The sequence below is a fragment of the Bufo bufo genome, chromosome 5 (genome assembly GCF_905171765.1).
Source record: "Bufo bufo chromosome 5, aBufBuf1.1, whole genome shotgun sequence".
Classification (NCBI taxonomy): Eukaryota; Metazoa; Chordata; class Amphibia; order Anura; family Bufonidae; genus Bufo; species Bufo bufo.
In genome coordinates, this window is record NC_053393.1 from 106,631,905 (window position 1) to 106,649,158 (window position 17,254).

The window sequence follows — 17,254 nt, forward strand, 5'->3', positions numbered from 1 at the left end:
TTTACTCAATGACTGTGCTAAATTTTTTATTACATGCAATTGCAAAATAATTTAGATCCAGGTGCTGGTTTAAACACTGTTGAATATTTTTGGCAGGACAACCCCTTTAAGCCATGGGTAATTTTCTGATCACACATTCCCTTTAAAGTATTTTTTGTTTGTGCATTGTTATAACTAAGGCTTCTTTCACATTAGCGTTAGGCTTGGCCGACAGGTTGTTCCGGCAGGGGAACAGCCTACCGGATCCGTACTAATGCACACACGTGTGCTGACGGAAGTTTGGCCTTGGCCACATTCACTATAATGGGGACGGGCGGGAGATGCGGCTGCAGCACGGCAAACATGCCGAGAGGCAGCTGGACAAACACCGCAAGCCTAAATTGACATGATCTTCCCGGGTAAGTTACTTAGTGACACATCACAGATGAGGTGGTGTCAGTTCTTACTGCATTAGTGTCACCTTGAAAAATGATTATAATTTATTTTAAAGTGCTAAAAATGTCAGGGGTTTAGGAACATAACATGACACACAAAAAACAAGTGCAATAAACATGAACAGAAATGACAGACTGGAGCAGAAGGAGAATGGACCCTGCCCACACGGGCCTACAACCTTCAAGATTGGAATTAGGACTCTGGACTAACAAGACCAACTTTGAACTTGTAACAAGATTTGGAAATGTGCACTGTGCAGTAGTATCTGTGAGATTTATTTCAGTAAGTTTGAATGGAGTTTTAAAAAATTCTTCCCAGCCTTTAGACTTCTGACAAGCCAGCCTGGAAATTATTCAGAAAACATCACCTTGTACGTGGCCCCGATTTTATATATATTTTTTTGCAGGTTCCTATCACAAAAATGCAACTTTAACTTTCAATGCCATGAGAAAACAAGAGAGTAGTTCTTCTTTTTCCCCCACGTATAGACCGATCCTCACGGTGTATTGGCCCTGGTAAACAGAAGAGGACAGAAAGCATTGTTATAGATAGTGAGCTCTTACAATCCCCCGGCGTTGGCTGCACACAGCCGTGTCTGTATCTCAGTCCACAAACCACGGATCCTCAAAATATGGACACCTTCCAAGTGCATTCCTCATTTTCCTCACACCCATCAGTAGAAAGACCTATTTTTATTTGCAATGTGGATCAGAATTGCACATGTTCTATAATCTGCAGAACGGATAAATGGATCCACAAAAAATACCAATGTGTGCATGTCTCCATAGATATGAAGGGGTCAGTGTGTCATCCGCAAAAAATGCAAATAGCACGCGGATGAAAAATGTGCATGAGGCCTAAGACTTTGGGGTGCAATTGGAAAAAAATTAAGCACTGACCGCTATAGAGATATATAAAAAAATAAATCAGTGGCAATGTTTTTAGGTCTGTGTATTTACTTTAAAAGGAAATGTATTGCCAAAAAATTAAATATTATTTATAAGCTTTTTTTTAAGGAGACCATCCACAGAAAAATCCTCATGTTTTAGTTTTACACTGGCCACTAAAGCAGTCTCAGTTAGCTGTTTCTTATTCCTCAATTATCAGCTTTCTGTAAATAAAGGCACAGGATGGGGAGCAATGTCTCATCATTAAGCCTCATTTACACATCAGTGTTCCACGTACGTGTGCTGCAGCACACGTCCCCATTCATTGTAATGTGTGTATTGCATTATAATGTGTGTATTGCATTATAATGTGTGTATTGCATTGTAATGTGTGTATTGCAGCTTGCAGCGTTATTCTGTCGATGGGAACGCAACCAAACGGAACGGAATGCATTCTGGTGCATTCCGTTTTGTTCAGTTCATTTTTTTCCCCGTTGACAATGAATGGGGACAAAACTGAAGCCTTTTCCCCCATTATTGAGATCCTATGACGGATCTCAATAGCGGAAAGGGAAAGCACAGATGTGAAAGTAGCCTTAAATGTAAAACATAAAGGAGTGTAAAAAATAATAAACGACAATAAAGAACCTATCAAAAACAGCATGACCCTGCTTGATAAACATCTAAAAATTACCCTCAGCCCAGAAGTTTTGCCTGTACTGTGTACCTGTGTGGCCTTCTTTCCACAAGACACCAAAGATCCATTTAAAAAAAAAAAAAAAAAGGACAGCATCAAAAACTGCATCACAGATGACGCATGCAGTTGCAATCTTTAATAAAATTCTAGGAAATCAGGAAATTCACTGATTAACCAGTCACAATGACTTGTACGACTAGTTCAGATGAATATAATGATACCTTTCACTTATGGATTTGTTTATTCCATTTATTGTGGAGAAAAATTAATGTTAATTCATATGCAAATGAACAGCTCCCTGTTGCTTCATTTTGTAGAAAAATAACTTTTATACCATATGCAAATGAGCATCTACATGCACTGAGGGTGGTCCTAAGTCACTCTGTGCACCCACGCTACTCCAGCTTCCACTGCCAGCCTCTCCCTCTCCTTGATTGACAGGACTAGACAAGATGACTCCTGGCACCTGGCCCTGTCAATCAAGGGAGGGGCTGGCAAAGGCATCAGGAAACGGAATGGAGCAGAGAGTGGCTTGGGCCCACCCTCAGTGCACTTAACTGCTCATCTATATATATAAAGAAGGACGTATATATGTATGTATGTGAGTATGTTCCGTGATTACTCAAAAACTTCGTATACACATATCTTGCTACCTGGAAAGAAATCTTGTGGGGGTCACAGCTCTCTAGTTCCTGAGATATTCCCCAAAAATTTAAATATGGCACATCAGATGACCTGCATTAGCCAATAGAAGCCTGCAGGTCTTTTTCTTCATATCCCAACTGCCATACACACGGTCACATGTCCCTTATCAGCCAATAGAAGCTCATAGGGCCACGCCCCCAATCCGATTAGGTCACGCCCCCTCCCACTCCACAGCTGACAGGGATTGAAAAAATTAAGGTAAAAATCAACTTCTGTCAGATGCAGGGGTGGGAGGGAGGGTGACTTTCTCCCTGCAGCTCACGTTCAGACAGCACAGTGCTGATGTCTGAGAGTGAGCTGTTCAAAAGGACATCCCTGCATTAGATATTCCAAAAAAATGCATTAGCCAATAGAAGCCTGGTCACATGACCCTTATCAGCCAATAGAAGCTCGCAGGCCCTTAGTCTCCACATACACACAGTTTTACACCAGGTTTCCATAACAACCCAGCCATTTTTCTTCACTGCTGTAGGTCAGCTTTAAAGGGGCAGGGCGCTGTGGATGACACTGTTAAGGGAGTGGAGTGCTGTGGAGGTCACAGTTCAAGGGCAGGTAGGGTGGCAATTCAGGCCACCCTCAAAAGACAGACTTAAAAACTCCACCCCCAGGTCCCACTAAAACACGCCCCCTCCCACTCCACAGCCGACGGGGATTGAAAAAATTAAGGTAAAATCAACTTCTGTCAGCTTCAGGGGTGGGAGGGAGGGTGACTTTCTCCCTGCAGCTCATGCTCAGACAGCACAGTGCTGCTGTCTGAAAGTGAACTGTTCAAAAGAACATCCCTGTGTTCGTCCAGGCCCTGCGCCGGATGGAGGACAGGAAGTCTGAAAGCCAGACTGTCCAGCCTAAAACCGGACCTCTGGCCACGCTAGCGGCAGGTCCGCTATGGAGGTCAGTGTTAAGGGGCAGATTGCTATAAAGGCCACTGTTAAGGGTACGGGGTGTTGTGGAAATCATTGTTAAAGGGATTCTGTCACCTCGTTTTAGCTTATACAGCTGCGGACATGCACGGCTAGATCGCTGCTAGCATGTCCGCAATATACCTGTCCCATAAAGCGGTGTCCTTTTATTGTGTTTAAAAAATGATTTTATAGAAATGTAAACGAGCCTGGTAAGGTGCCCAAGGGGCTGTACTAACCTTCTTGGTGCCCCCTGTGAAGGAGCCCAGCACCGCCTGCGTCCTCCGAATCTCCTCCTTTCTTCACAGTTAGATTGCCGCGCATGCTCAGTTCCTTCCCCGAGGCTGATGCCAGCACAGGGAAGGAACACTATACCGGCACTGAGCATGCGCGAGCTCGCGCATCGCAAGATTACGGCAATCTAACTGTGAAGAAAGGAGGAGATTCGGAGGGCGCAGGCGGTGCTGGGCTCCTTCACAGGGGGGCGTGGCTGGGCACCAAGAAGGTTAGTACAGCCCCTTGGGCACCTTACCATGCTCGTTTACATTTCTATAAAATCATTTTTTAAACACAATAAAAGGACACCGCTTTATGGGACAGGTATATTGCAGACATGCTAGCGGCGATATAGCCGTGCATGTCCGCAGCTCTATAAGCTAAAACGAGGTGACAGAATCCCTTTAAGGAGATGGGGTACTATGGAGGTCACTAATGAAGGGGCAGCCGCTGTGGATGTCACTGTTAAAGGGGCAGGCTGCAGTGGAGGTCACTGTTAGGGTACTTTCACACTAGCGGCAAGGAACTCCAGCAGGCTGTTTCAGTGGGTGAACAGCCTGTCGGATCTGTCCTGCCAATAGTGCACGCGTGCCCCCAGACTACCGCTCCAGCCCCATTGACTATAATGGGGTGGGCGGAGTTCCGGCAGCAGCACGGCAGCGCATGCTGAGAGGCGGCTAGATAAAAGTACGACATGTTGTACTTTTAGTCCTGCCGCCTCTCGGCATGCGCTGCCACCGGAACTCTGCGCCGCCCCCATTATAGTCAATGAGGCAGGAGCGGTAGTTCGGGTGCACTCGTGCACTAGTGGCAGGACAGATCTGACAAGCTGTTCACCCGCTGGAACAGCCTGACGGAGTTCCTTGCCGCTAGTGTGAAACTAGCCTTAAGGGGGTGGGATGTTGTTGAGGTCACTGTTAAAGGGGCAGGCTGCTGTGGAGGTCACTGATAAGGGGGCGGGAAGCTGTGGAGGTCACTGTTAAAGGGGCGGGCGCTGTGGAGGTCTCTGTTAAGGGGACAGGGAACTGTGGAGGTCACAGTTAAGGGGACGGTCCGCTATGGAAGTCAGTGTTAAGGGGCGGGGTGCTGTAGAGGTCACTGTTAAGGGGGCGGGGTGTTGTGGAGGTCACATTTTAAGGGAACAGAGTTCTGTAGAGGTTACTGTTAAGGGGGTGTGTTATTGTGGAAATCACTGTTGACGAGACAGGGTACTGTGGAGGTCACTAATAAAGGGGAGGCTGCTGTGGAGGTCACTATTAAAGGGGAGGGCACTGTGGATGTTACTGTTAAGGGGGCAGGCCACTGTGGAGGTCACTGTTAAAGGGGCGGGGTACTGTAGATGTCACTGTTATAGTGGATACTGTAGATATCTTTCAATGACATACAGAAACATTAAATGAAATAGATGAAATATACCCATGCGAAACCGTGTCCTTCTGCTAGTTTGGAATAAAAGTACTTGTTCTCCAAAATGAAGAAACAGATCACTAAGTAAACAGTATCATTTACATTCAGCTAAGCTAGTCCTACAGGGCATTGTGCCTGGTGTAACAGTGAATTTCCTAGTGACAGACTCCCTTTATGGTCTACAGGTGGAAGGACAATCCCCTATAAAGCACCATACCTCCTCACGACCAAGACTACCAGAATAAAACACAATGAAGAACACCACCTCGGAAGTTGTCTTACATTTAGAACTGGCACTGGATGCGCCGAAGTTATGGAGAGCCCTGCGCCTCTTCATAACTTTGGAGGATCCACCTCCAGCTATGGGCCTTTATTAACCACCTCCGGACCGCCTAACGCAGGATCGCGTTCCGGAGGTGGCAGCGCTGTGCAGAGTCACGCATATACGCGTCATCTCGCGAGACGCGAGATTTCGCTCAAAGCCGGCCCGCGCATGCGCATCGCGGGCCAGCAAAAGTTAGAGGACAAGTTCGTCACCAGCCTGCCAGCCACGATCATTGGCTGGCAGGTTGGCGATTTAAAAAAAAACGAATCACAAGCCATATAACAGATCATATTAGTAAATATGATCTGTTATATGGCTTGTCTGCTCCTCTGCTGGTCCTTTTCATCGGTTGGATCCAGCAGAGGAGCAGGCTTCACAGTGAGTAGCACCAACACTACACTTTAGCCCCAGATCACCCCCTGCACCCCAATTAACCCCTTGATCACCCCTTTGATCGCCCCTGTCAATCACTAGTAAAAGGAAAAAAGTGATCAGTGTAAACTGTCATTTTTTTTTTTTCACTAGTATTGGCTGTTAGGTTTTAGGATAGTTTAGGCCCCTTGGTTAGGTAGTTTAGGGATCAGTTAGCGCCCAGCCCACCGCACCGCAGTCCCTAATCGTATCGCTAATCAGCATTTGTACATTTATAGTATCTGTAAGTGATCAAAACTGATCACGGTCAGATCTATAATTGTATTAGTGTCACCTTAGCTCGCCCTCCACCCAAAACGCAGTGTTTGCCCGATCAGGCCTGATCGGTCTCCCACACGTGCGTTCACCCACGCCCGCCCCACCGCAGTGACAAAAAATATTATATTTTTTGATCACTGCACAATCACTTTCCAAGCTCTGCGGCGATAAAAAAAAATCAGTTTTGATATTTTTTATCAACCGCAGCGGCCTCCGGTACTTCGCTAGCCTCCCCTTTGTAAGACAGGCTTGCTTTTTTTCTTGGGTAGTCTCAGGGAATACCCCTAAATTTAGTAGTCCAAATGGCAAACAGGGGGTATTCTTCTGAAGAGGCCTACAGGCTTCTGACCCAGTCGGGTGAGGAATGGGAACCCTCATCTGACGAATCTAGTGGGTCAGAATATGAACCTGTAGAGAGCAGTGGCAGTCTGACCCAAAGTTCGGACGAGGAGGTTGAGGTCCCTGATAGCACCAGGCGTACCAGGCCCCGTGTTGCTAGACCGCAGGTTGTGCAGGATCCGTTTCAAGGGCAGCAGAGTGGGGCTGGCACTGTCGGATCACGTGGTGAGGCATACACCAGCAGCGCAGCCCTCCCTGGACCTAGTACCAGCACTGCCGTACAACATGGTGAAGTGGCGAGCACCAGAAGGGCAGTTGAAGCTGGTAAGGTGGCACGTGCAATAGTTACCCCGTCGCAGCCACCGCAAAGACAGGCCTGTAGAGCCCCTAGAGTCCCTGAGGTGCTGGCAAACCCCGATTGGCAGTCACCAACTTCAGCCGCACCTGTAGTTCCCCCTTTCACCGCCCAGTCTGGAGTTCGGGTTGAGACAGCTCAGATCGGTTCGGCCCTGGGATTTTTTGAGCTGTTCTTGACTGCGGAGCTCTTGGACTTAGTCGTGGCAGAGACAAACCGGTATGCCACACAATTTATATCCGCCAACCCGGGAAGCTATTATGCCCAGCCTTTCCGGTGGAAACCAGTCTAAGTTTCCGAACTTAAAATTTATTTGGGCCTTCTCCTCAACATGGGTCTAACTAAAAAGCATGAATTGCGGTTATATTGGTCCACGAACCCGATTCATCACATGCCCATGTTCTCTGCTGCTATGTCAAGGGCACGTTTTGAGACCATCCTGCGTTTCCTGCACTTTAGCGACAACAGCACCTCTCGTCCCAGATGCCACCCAGCTTTTGACCGGCTCCACAAAATTCGGCCCCTCATAGACCACTTCAACCAGAAATTTGCAGATTTGTATACCCCCGAGCAAAACATCTGCGTAGACGAGTCCCTAATACATTTTACCGGGCGCCTTGGCTTCAAACAATACATCCCAAGCAAGCGTGCCCGGTATGGGGTCAAATTGTATAAGCTCTGTGAAAGGGCCACAGGCTATACCCACAAATTTCGGATCTATGAGGGAAAAGATCAGACCCTGGAGCCGGTCGGTTGCCCTGACTACCTGGGGAGCAGTGGGAAGACAGTCTGGGACTTGGTGTCACCCTTATTTGGCAAGGGGTACCATCTTTATGTGAACAATTTTTACACAAGTGTGCCCCTCTTCAGGCATTTGTTTCTAGAACAGATTGGCGCCTGTGGCACCGCGCGAACTAGTCGCGTAGGCTTCCCCCAAAGGCTCTTTACCACCCTTCTTGCAAGGGGGGAGAGGGCTGCCTTGTGTAACCAAGAACTGCTCGCGGTGAAATGGAGAGACAAGCGTGACGTTTACATGCTCTCCTCCATTCACGCAGACACGACCATACAAATTGAAAGGGCAACCCGTGTCATTGAAAAGCCCCTCTCAGTCCACGACTATAATGCGCTCATGGGAGGGGTGGACTTCAATGACCAGATGTTGGCTCCCTATTTAGTTTCCTGACGCACCAGACGCTGGTATAAGAAGGTGTCTGTATATTTGATTCAATTGGCTCTGTACAATAGTTTTGTTCTCTACAGTAAGGCTGGGAGAACAGGATCCTTCCTCAAATTTCAGGAAGAGATCATCGCGAACCTCCTGTATCCAGGAGGTTCCGTGGCCCCAACCACCAGTGTAGTTAGCCGTCTACACGAGCGACATTTCCCCAGTGTCGTTCCTGGTACCTCAACCCAACCGTCACCCCGAAAAAGATGTTGTGTCTGTAGCAGGAGTGGAATAAGGCATGACACCCGCTATTTCTGTCCTGACTGTCCTGACCACCCTGCCCTATGCTTTGGAGAGTGTTTCCGGAAGTACCACACCCAGGTACACCTAGCATAGGGATCACATCTCACCAGGACAGGCACACAGGGCTATTAGGGCCCTTTTACTCACAGCTGCTGCAAACCTCTCCTTTCACCTGGGATAAAGTGCATAACGTACTTCGCCACATCTTTGGGCGATTTGCGCTTTGCACATTGTCCCATGGGGAAGGAGAGGTTTGTTCTATAAAGGTAAAAAAAACTAAACAAAAAAAAAATTACCGGTAAGTAAAAAAGTTAACGTTCAGTTAAAAAAGTAAAAAAAAGTTTCTATGTTCTGTTCAAAAGTTAATAAATTTATTGCGTTGCGGCCTGGTTTTTTCTTTTTTGTTTTGTTTTTTTTACCTTCCAGGTGGACCAACCGATCGACTAGCTGCAGCACTGATGTGCATTCTGACAGAAGCATTGCGCTGCTGTCAGATTACACACAAGTCGGTGTATGCGGCGCTGCAAGACGAGATTTCTCCTCTGCAGTAAAAGATACGTTTGCCGAGGCATATGAGCTGAGGAGGTGGCGGTGTTCATATACTTTGGCAAACACTTTGTATATATATAAAAAAAAAAAATCCCGGCAATGATTTATTCATTCACATCGATTGATGTGAATGGAGAAATCTGGTTTGCCAGGGCATACGAGCTAAGTGGGTATGGATGTTGGGCGGAGCTCCTATGTCCTGGCAGACGCCTTTCCCCTCCTTTTTTTTTTTTGGCAGAGATTTTTTCATCCACATTGATCGATGCGAATGAAGAAATCGGTGCCGTTCATTTTTTCTTTCAGCCCAGAGGCTGAACGAAAAAAAAAAATCTCATTACCCGTATGCTCAATATAAGGAGAATAGCAGAAACTCCTAATGCTGGCCATACATGTAATGATTGCGGAGACCCTCAAATGCCAGGGCAGTACAAACACCCCACAAATGACCCCATTTTGGAAAGAAGACACCCCAAGGTATTCACTGAGGGGCATATTGAGTCCATGAAAGATTGAAATTTTTGTCCCAAGTTAGCGGAAAGGGAGACTTGGTGAGAAAAAAACCAAAAAAATCAATTTCCGCTAACTTGTGGCAAAAAAAAAAAAATTCTATGAACTCGCCATGCCCCTTATTGAATACCTTGGGGTCACATGTGGGGTATTTATACTGCCCTGGCTTTTTAGGGGCCCTAAAGCGTGAGAAGAAGTCTGGGATCCAAATGTCTAAAAATGCCCCCCTAAAAGGAATGTGGGCCCCTTTGCGCATCTAGGCTGCAAAAAAGTGTCACACATGTGGTATCGCCGTACTCAGGAGAAGTTGGGGAATGTGTTTTAGGGTGTCATTTTATATATACCCATGCTGGGTGAGAGAAATATCTTGGTCAAATGCCAACTTTGTATAAAAAAATGGGAAAAGTTGTCTTTTGCCAAGATATTTATCTCACCCAGCATGGGTATATGTAAAATGACACCCCAAAACACATTGCCCAACTTCTCCTGAGTACGGAGATACCACATGTGTGACACTTTTTTGCAGCCTAGGTGGGCAAAGGGGCCCACATTCCAAAGAGCACCTTTCGGATTTCACTGGCCATTTTTTACAGATTTTGATTTCAAACTCCTTACCACACATTTGGGCCCCTAGAATGCCAGGGCAGTATAACTACCCCACAAGTGACCCCATTTTGGAAAAAAGACACCCCAAGGTATTCCGTGAGGGGCATGGCGAGTTCCTAGAATTTATTATTTTTTGTCTGTCAGGGTCCCCTGAAGAAGCTAATGCGAAACGTGCATTGGGGTTATCCAGTTCACCACTCAGGTATTTTATGTCATCAGTCTTTATACGGATGTTTTATTAATCTGATTTATGTACTTGCATTTTGGCACTTTGCACTTTATCTACTCTTGTACTGTTTTTGGATTTTCATCCGGTTATACTATCCATGACTCTGCCTGCATTATAGATATCTGGCTTTTTTTTTTCACCCATATACCATTTTGTATCTATATGATTTCATTAGCCTTGATATCTATTGACATATATATATATTTTTTATTTATATGTTCATTACCAGTGGTGTTGGTTTTTTCTTCCTGTGTGTCTCTCATTCATCATAGTATTGTATTTTATCTGTATTTTTACCTCCGGTCCTGGTTTGAGACCATAATAAAGATTAATTATATATTCATTTCTGTGCTGGCCTTTTTTCTTCGGTGTTTCATCCTACGTGCAGGCTTGGCACGAGTACTCACCTCTGTGAGCCATACACTGCTCAAAAAAATAAAGGGAACACAAAAATAACACATCCTAGATCTGAATTAATTAAATATTCTTCTTAAATACTTTGTTCTTCACATAGTTGAATGTGCTGACAACAAAATCACACAAAAAAAAAAATGGAAATCAAATTTTTTAACCCATGGAGGTCTGTATTTGGAGTCACCCTCAAAATTAAAGTGGAAAAACACACTACAGGCTGATCCAACTTTGATGTAATGTCCTTAAAACAAGTCAAAATGAGGCTCAGTAGTGTGTGTGGCCTCCACGTGCCTGTATGACCTCCCTACAACGCCTGTGCATGCTCCTGATGAGGTGGCGGACGGTCTCCTGAGGGATCTCCTCCCAGACCTGGACTAAAGCATCTGCCAACTCCTGGACAGTCTGTGGTGCAACGTGACGTTGGTGGATAGAGCGAGACGTGATGTCCCAGATGTGCTCAATTGGATTCAGGTCTGGGGAACGGGCGGGCCAGTCCATAGCATCAATGCCTTCGTCTTGCAGGAACTGCTGACACACTCCAGCCACATGAGGTCTAGCATTGTCTTGCATTAGGAGGAACCCAGGGCCAACCGCACCAGCATATGGTCTCACAAGGGGTCTGAGAATCTCATCTCGGTACCTAATGGCAGTCAGGCTACCTCTGGCGAGCACATGGAGGGCTGTGCGGCCCTCCAAAGAAATGCCACCCCACACCATTACTGACCTAATGCCAAACCGGTCATGCTGGAGGATGTTGCAGGCAGCTGAACGTTCTCCACGGCGTCTCCAGACTCTGTCACGTCTGTCACATGTGCTCAGTGTAAACCTGCTTTCATCTGTGAAGAGAACAGGGCGCCAGTGGCGAATTTGCCAATCTTGGTGTTTTCTGGCAAATGCCAAACGTCCTGCACGGTGTTGGGCTGTAAGCACAACCCCCACCTGTGGACGTCGGGCCCTCATATCACCCTCATGGAGTCTGTTTCTAACCGTTTGAGCAGACACATGCACATTTGTGGCCTGCTGGAGATCATTTTGCAGGGCTCTGGCAGTGCTCCTCCTGTTCCTCCTTGCACAATGGCAGAGGTAGCGGTCCTGCTGCTGGGTTGTTGCCCTCCTACGGCCTCCTCCACATCCCCTGATGTACTGGCCTGTCTCCTGGTAGCGCCTCCATGCTCTGGACACTACGCTGACAGACACAGCAAACCTTCTTGCCACAGCTCGCATTAATGTGCCATCCTGGATAAGCTGCACTACCTGAGCCACTTGTGTGGGTTGTAGACTCCGTCTCATGCTACCACTAGAGTGAAAGCACCGGCAGCATTCAAAAGTGACCAAAACATCCGCCAGGAAGCCTAGGAACTGAGAAGTGGTCAGGTCACCACCTGCAGAACCACTCCTTTATTGGGGGTGTCTTGCTAATTGCCTATAATTTCCACCTGTTGTCTATCCCATTTGCACAACAGCATGTGAAATTGATTGTCACTCAGTGTTGCTTCCTAAGTGGATAGTTTGATTTCACAGAAGTGTGATTGACTTGGAGTTACATTGTGTTGTTTAAGTGTTCCCTTTATTTTTTTGAGCAGTGTATATTGGTGTATACAGCATGGGTATATGTAAAATGACACCCCAAAACACATTGCCCAACTTCTCCTGAGTACGGAGATACCAGATGTGTGACACTTTTTTGCAGCCTAGGTGGGCAAAGGGGCCCACATTCCAAAGAGCACCTTTCGGATTTCACTGGCCATTTTTTACACATTTTGATTTCAAACTCCTTACCACACATTTGGGCCCCTAGAATGCCAGGGCAGTATAACTACCCCACAAGTGACCCCATTTTGGAAAGAAGACACCCCAAGGTATTCGCTGATGGGCATAGTGAGTTCATAGAACTTTTTATTTTTTGTCACAAGTTAGTGGAATATGAGACTTTGTAAAAAAAAATAAAAAAATCATCATTTTCCGCTAACTTGTGACAAAAAAATAAAAAGTTCTATGAACTCACTATGCCCATCAGCAAATACCATAGGGTGTCTACTTTCCGAAATGGGGTCATTTGTGGGGTGTTTGTACTGTCTGGGCATTGTAGAACCTCAGGAAACATGACAGGTGCTCAGAAAGTCAGAGCTGCTTCAAAAAGCGGAAATTCACATTTTTGTACCATAGTTTGTAAACGCTATAACTTTTACCCATACCATTATTTTTTTACCCAAACATTTTTTTTTAATCAAAGACATGTAGAACAATAGATTTAGAGAAAAATTTATATATGGATGTCGTTTTTTTTGCAAAATTTTACAACTGAAAGTGAAAAATTTCATTTTTTTGCCAAAAAATCGTTAAATTTCGATTAATAACAAAAAAAGTAAAAATGTCAGCAGCAATGAAATACCACCAAATGAAAGCTCTATTAGTGAGAAGAAAAGGAGGTAAAATTCATTTGGGTGGTAAGTTGCATGACCGAGCAATAAACGGTGAAAGTAGGGTAGGTCAGAAGTGTAAAAAGTGGCCTGGTCATTAAGGGTGTTTAAGCTATGGGGGCTGAAGTGGTTAAGACCGACGTCTAAAACACTGGTCTTAATAAATGTGCCCCTATGTGTACTTTAAATTCAACTTTTACACAGGAAGCTTAAAGGGAATCTGTCGCATTGAAATTGGTGTTTGAGCTGCAATCAGAATGTTATAGAGCAGGAGGAGCTGAGCAGACTGATATACTGTATAGTTTTTGGGGAAAGATTCAGAATAACTTGTATTTTATACATTTAAATTCCTGCTTTTCTGGGCTTTGAAGTTAATGAGGCGGTCCTATCAGTGATTAACACTATCTCTGTATACACAGTCATAAAGGAAAGGCTGTCAATCACTGATAGGACCGCCTCCTGGACTTCAAAGCCCAGAATGAGCAGGAATTTAAATCAATAAATTACATGTTTTACTGAATATTTTCCCATAAAACTATATATCAATCTGCTCAGCTCTTCTCACTCTATAACATGCTGCCTGTAGCTTACATTGGATTTTCATAGTAACTGGTTGCCTTTAATTCTAAATTGTAGATCCCTCTTACCAGTTCATTTTGGCAATCACATTACACAGACTTCAGAGGTTAAAAGGAGTGTTTCATTTAGACAACCCTTGGTTAAATTTTCCAAAAGTTGTAAAAATTTAAGTGGTCGCCAGATAAAGTGTGTGCATGCATACAGTACAGTCCCAGCCTAATATGGATTTTCTTCATACAGCTGCACTTTAAGATTACTACAGGAGAGTGAAAAGATAATAAATCACCAGTCATTCAAAGAGAAAAGATGGGGCGGCACAGCCTCTGTCCCGCCAGCGAACAAAATACCGGCGCCTCCGTGACTCCGCGTCAAACAGTATCGTGGTGCTCAAGCCTCAAAAACACATATATAGTCCATAAGCAAATAGGATAGAGTAGGCAGCACTCACCACTGTAGAAAATGGATTCCTTTATTTCTTCCAAAGGTATCAATAATACAAGGCAGGGGCGGAACATCTTTCACACAAGTTTAAAAGCAGCGACGGCCGTTTCGCACTCGCCTCCTACTCTATCCTATTTCCTTATGGATAATAAATCACCAGAGTTGTCCTATCATTGAAGGTGGACATAAGACAGTGAAAAGGTACTGTTAGGCTTCTTGCACACGAACGTTGTGTGCCCGTGGCCATATCGCGGCCAGCATACAGCGGGTCTGCAATACATGGGCACCGTGCCCGCCGCATCACGGATGCGGACCCATTCACTTGAATGGGTCCGCAATCACGGAGATGCGGAACGGAAGCACAGATCGGAACCCCACGGAAGCACTACGGAGTGCTTCCGTGGTGTTTCTGTCCGTGCCCCCGCACCGCAAAAAATAGAACTTGTTCTATTTTTTTGCGGTGCGGACGGATCATGGACCTATTCAAGTTGAATGGGTCTCGATCCGTCCCGGCCGCCGCACGGATGTCGCCCGTGCATTAGGGACCCAACAACGTTCGTGTGCAAGAGGCCTTACAAGTGCCTATTTTGTGTTTTTGCTGCCTTTTCAGCAGTTTTTATAATGGCAGTAAAGAAAATATGTGGTTTTGCAGTGTATATTGATATGATGCAAAAAAACAAACAAACAAACAACAAAAAATATAAAAAAGCATACCCGTTCGTTGTCTTTTGTCCACCTTTCATGATGGCAATTCTGGTACATATAAAATATCCAAATAGTACAGTTAAGACGTAACATAACACCACAATACCTTTAAAAGCTGCAGCTTCCTAGAACTGAAACCATGGTAATATGCGTTCAGTGTCTCTGTTAAGAAATAAGCAATTAATAAAAATGTGCAGCAGAACAAAACGGTAACACAAAGTCAACAGTATAATCTTAGTCACTGTAGATATTATAAATCTGGCAGTTTTTTGATGTACTGTTTTCATATCGCCTATACGTTAGGGGCGGTGATTAGTGTTGAGCTCGAATATTCGAATAGCGAATATTAATCGCGAATATTGCAACTTCGTAAATTCGCGAATATTACGAATATAGTGCTATATATTTGTTATATTGAATATTCGTCATTTTTTTACATCTGAAAGCATGATTCCTCCCTGCTTCTTTCTTGTGGGTCAATAAGTCATTGGCCCAGAAGCAACTTAAGCAGGGAGGAATCATGTTTTCATATGGAAAATAAAATGACCAATATTCTAAAAAATGAATATATAGCAATATAGTGAATATATTCGTTATTTAGAATTTTCGCATTATTTTTTCCTATCTGTACAGTTGTTCGCATACTCCTCCCCGACAAGCGTCCCGTCACCATGGGAACGCCTGTGGGTTAGAAAATACCATCGGATCAGATTTTTCCCTGAGATCGTGAAAACTCTGATCCGATTGTATATTCTAACCCACAGGCGTTTCCATGTTGACGAGTGACGCTTGTCGGGGAGCAGTATGCCAAGGTGGAATAAGGAAAAAACAAAGACGAATATTCTAAATAACGAATATATTCGCTATATTGCTAGAACTTCGTCTTTTAGAATATTACAAATATTCTAAAAAACAAAGTTATAGCAATATAGCGAATATTCATAAAATACACATATTAGCCTAGCCATAGCCATAGGAAAGTTGTCTTATAGAGTTAAAAGAACGCGAATAATACGCGAATAATTAAATCGCATATTATTTGTGATAAATAGAATTATGACGAATATTTATTTTGAAGAATATTAGACGAATATTCAATCGAATATTCGCGAAATATCGTGAAATCGAATATGGCACCTCCCGCTCATCACTAGCAGTGATAGGAGAGTGTCTATGTAACTAGCAGGTGGGAGAAGCTATAAACTAGCTGTGCATTGTTAGGGGCGGTGATGGGGAGTGTCTATGTAACTGGGTGGGAGGAGCTATAAACTAGCTGGGCATTGTGGCAGAGAAAGGAGAAGTGTATCATGGGTTTGGTTGGATGCAACAACAGGAAGTGCTACAGACAGGATGGAAACAAACCAGAGGGATTTGCTTACATGATGAAAATGGGTTGGGAGAGTCCAAATTGAAAAAGAAACTAGGAAAATGTACATGAGGTAAGAGACTACATGAGTATATCTGTTAAAACCCATAGTAATCCTGGAAAATGCCTTTAAAGAGGAGCTCTCACCTTAAAATGCAGTGCAAATCTGCAGGCAGCATGTTATGAAGCAGGAGCAGATTAATATACACTGCCTGTGCAAAAAAAAGTCACCACCCAAATAAAAAAAGGTCACACACTCTAATATTTCGTTGGATCACCTTTAGCTTTGATTACCGCACGCATTCGCTGTGGCATTGTTTCGATAAGCTTCTGCAACGTCACAAGATTTATTTCCATCCAGTGTTGCATTAATTTTTCACCAAGATCTTGCATTGATGATGGTAGAGTCTGACTGCTGCGCAAAGTCTTCTCCAGCACATCCCAAAGATTCTCAATGGGGTTAAGGTCTGGACTCTGTGGTGGCCAATCCATGTGTGAAAATGATGTCTCATGCTCCCTGAACCCACTCTTTCACAATTTGAGCCCGATAAATCCTGGCATTGTCATCTAGGAATATGCCCGTGCCATCAGGGAAGAAAAAATCCATTGATGGAATAACCTGGTCATTCAGTATGTTCAGATATTCAGCTGACCTCATTCTTGGAGCACATACTGTTGCTGAACCTAGACCTGACCAACTTCAGCAACCCCAGATCATAGCACTGCCCCACAGGCTTGTACAGTAGGCTCTAGGCATGATGGGTGCATCATTTCATCTGCCTCTCTTCCTACCCTGATGCGCCCATCACTCTGGAACAGGGTAAATCTGGACTCATTAGACCACACGACCTTCTTCCATTGCTCCAGAGTCCAATCTTTATGCTCCCTAGCAAATTGAAGCCTTTTTTCCTGGTTTGCCTTACTGATTAGTGGTTTTCTTACGGCTACACAGCTG

The 17,254-nt window shown here is 44.7% G+C and overlaps 1 protein-coding gene across 2 annotated transcripts in view; it reads right to left on the reverse strand.

Moving 5' to 3' along the window:
- LY96 (lymphocyte antigen 96) overlaps positions 1-17,254 on the reverse strand; it is a 52,726-nt gene that overhangs the window by 7,459 nt on the left and 28,013 nt on the right. The window contains exons 4-6 of one of the 2 annotated variants that reach the window (XM_040432252.1): positions 15,040-15,095; positions 829-947; positions 158-528 (exon numbers count right to left, since the gene is read on the reverse strand). In XM_040432252.1, the coding sequence (XP_040288186.1) occupies positions 849-947; positions 15,040-15,095 (155 nt within the window). In that variant the 3' untranslated portion in view covers positions 158-528; positions 829-848. Of the gene's footprint in view, positions 1-157; positions 529-828; positions 948-15,039; positions 15,096-17,254 lie in introns of those variants that run through there. The other variant, XM_040432251.1, reaches the window with a different exon arrangement.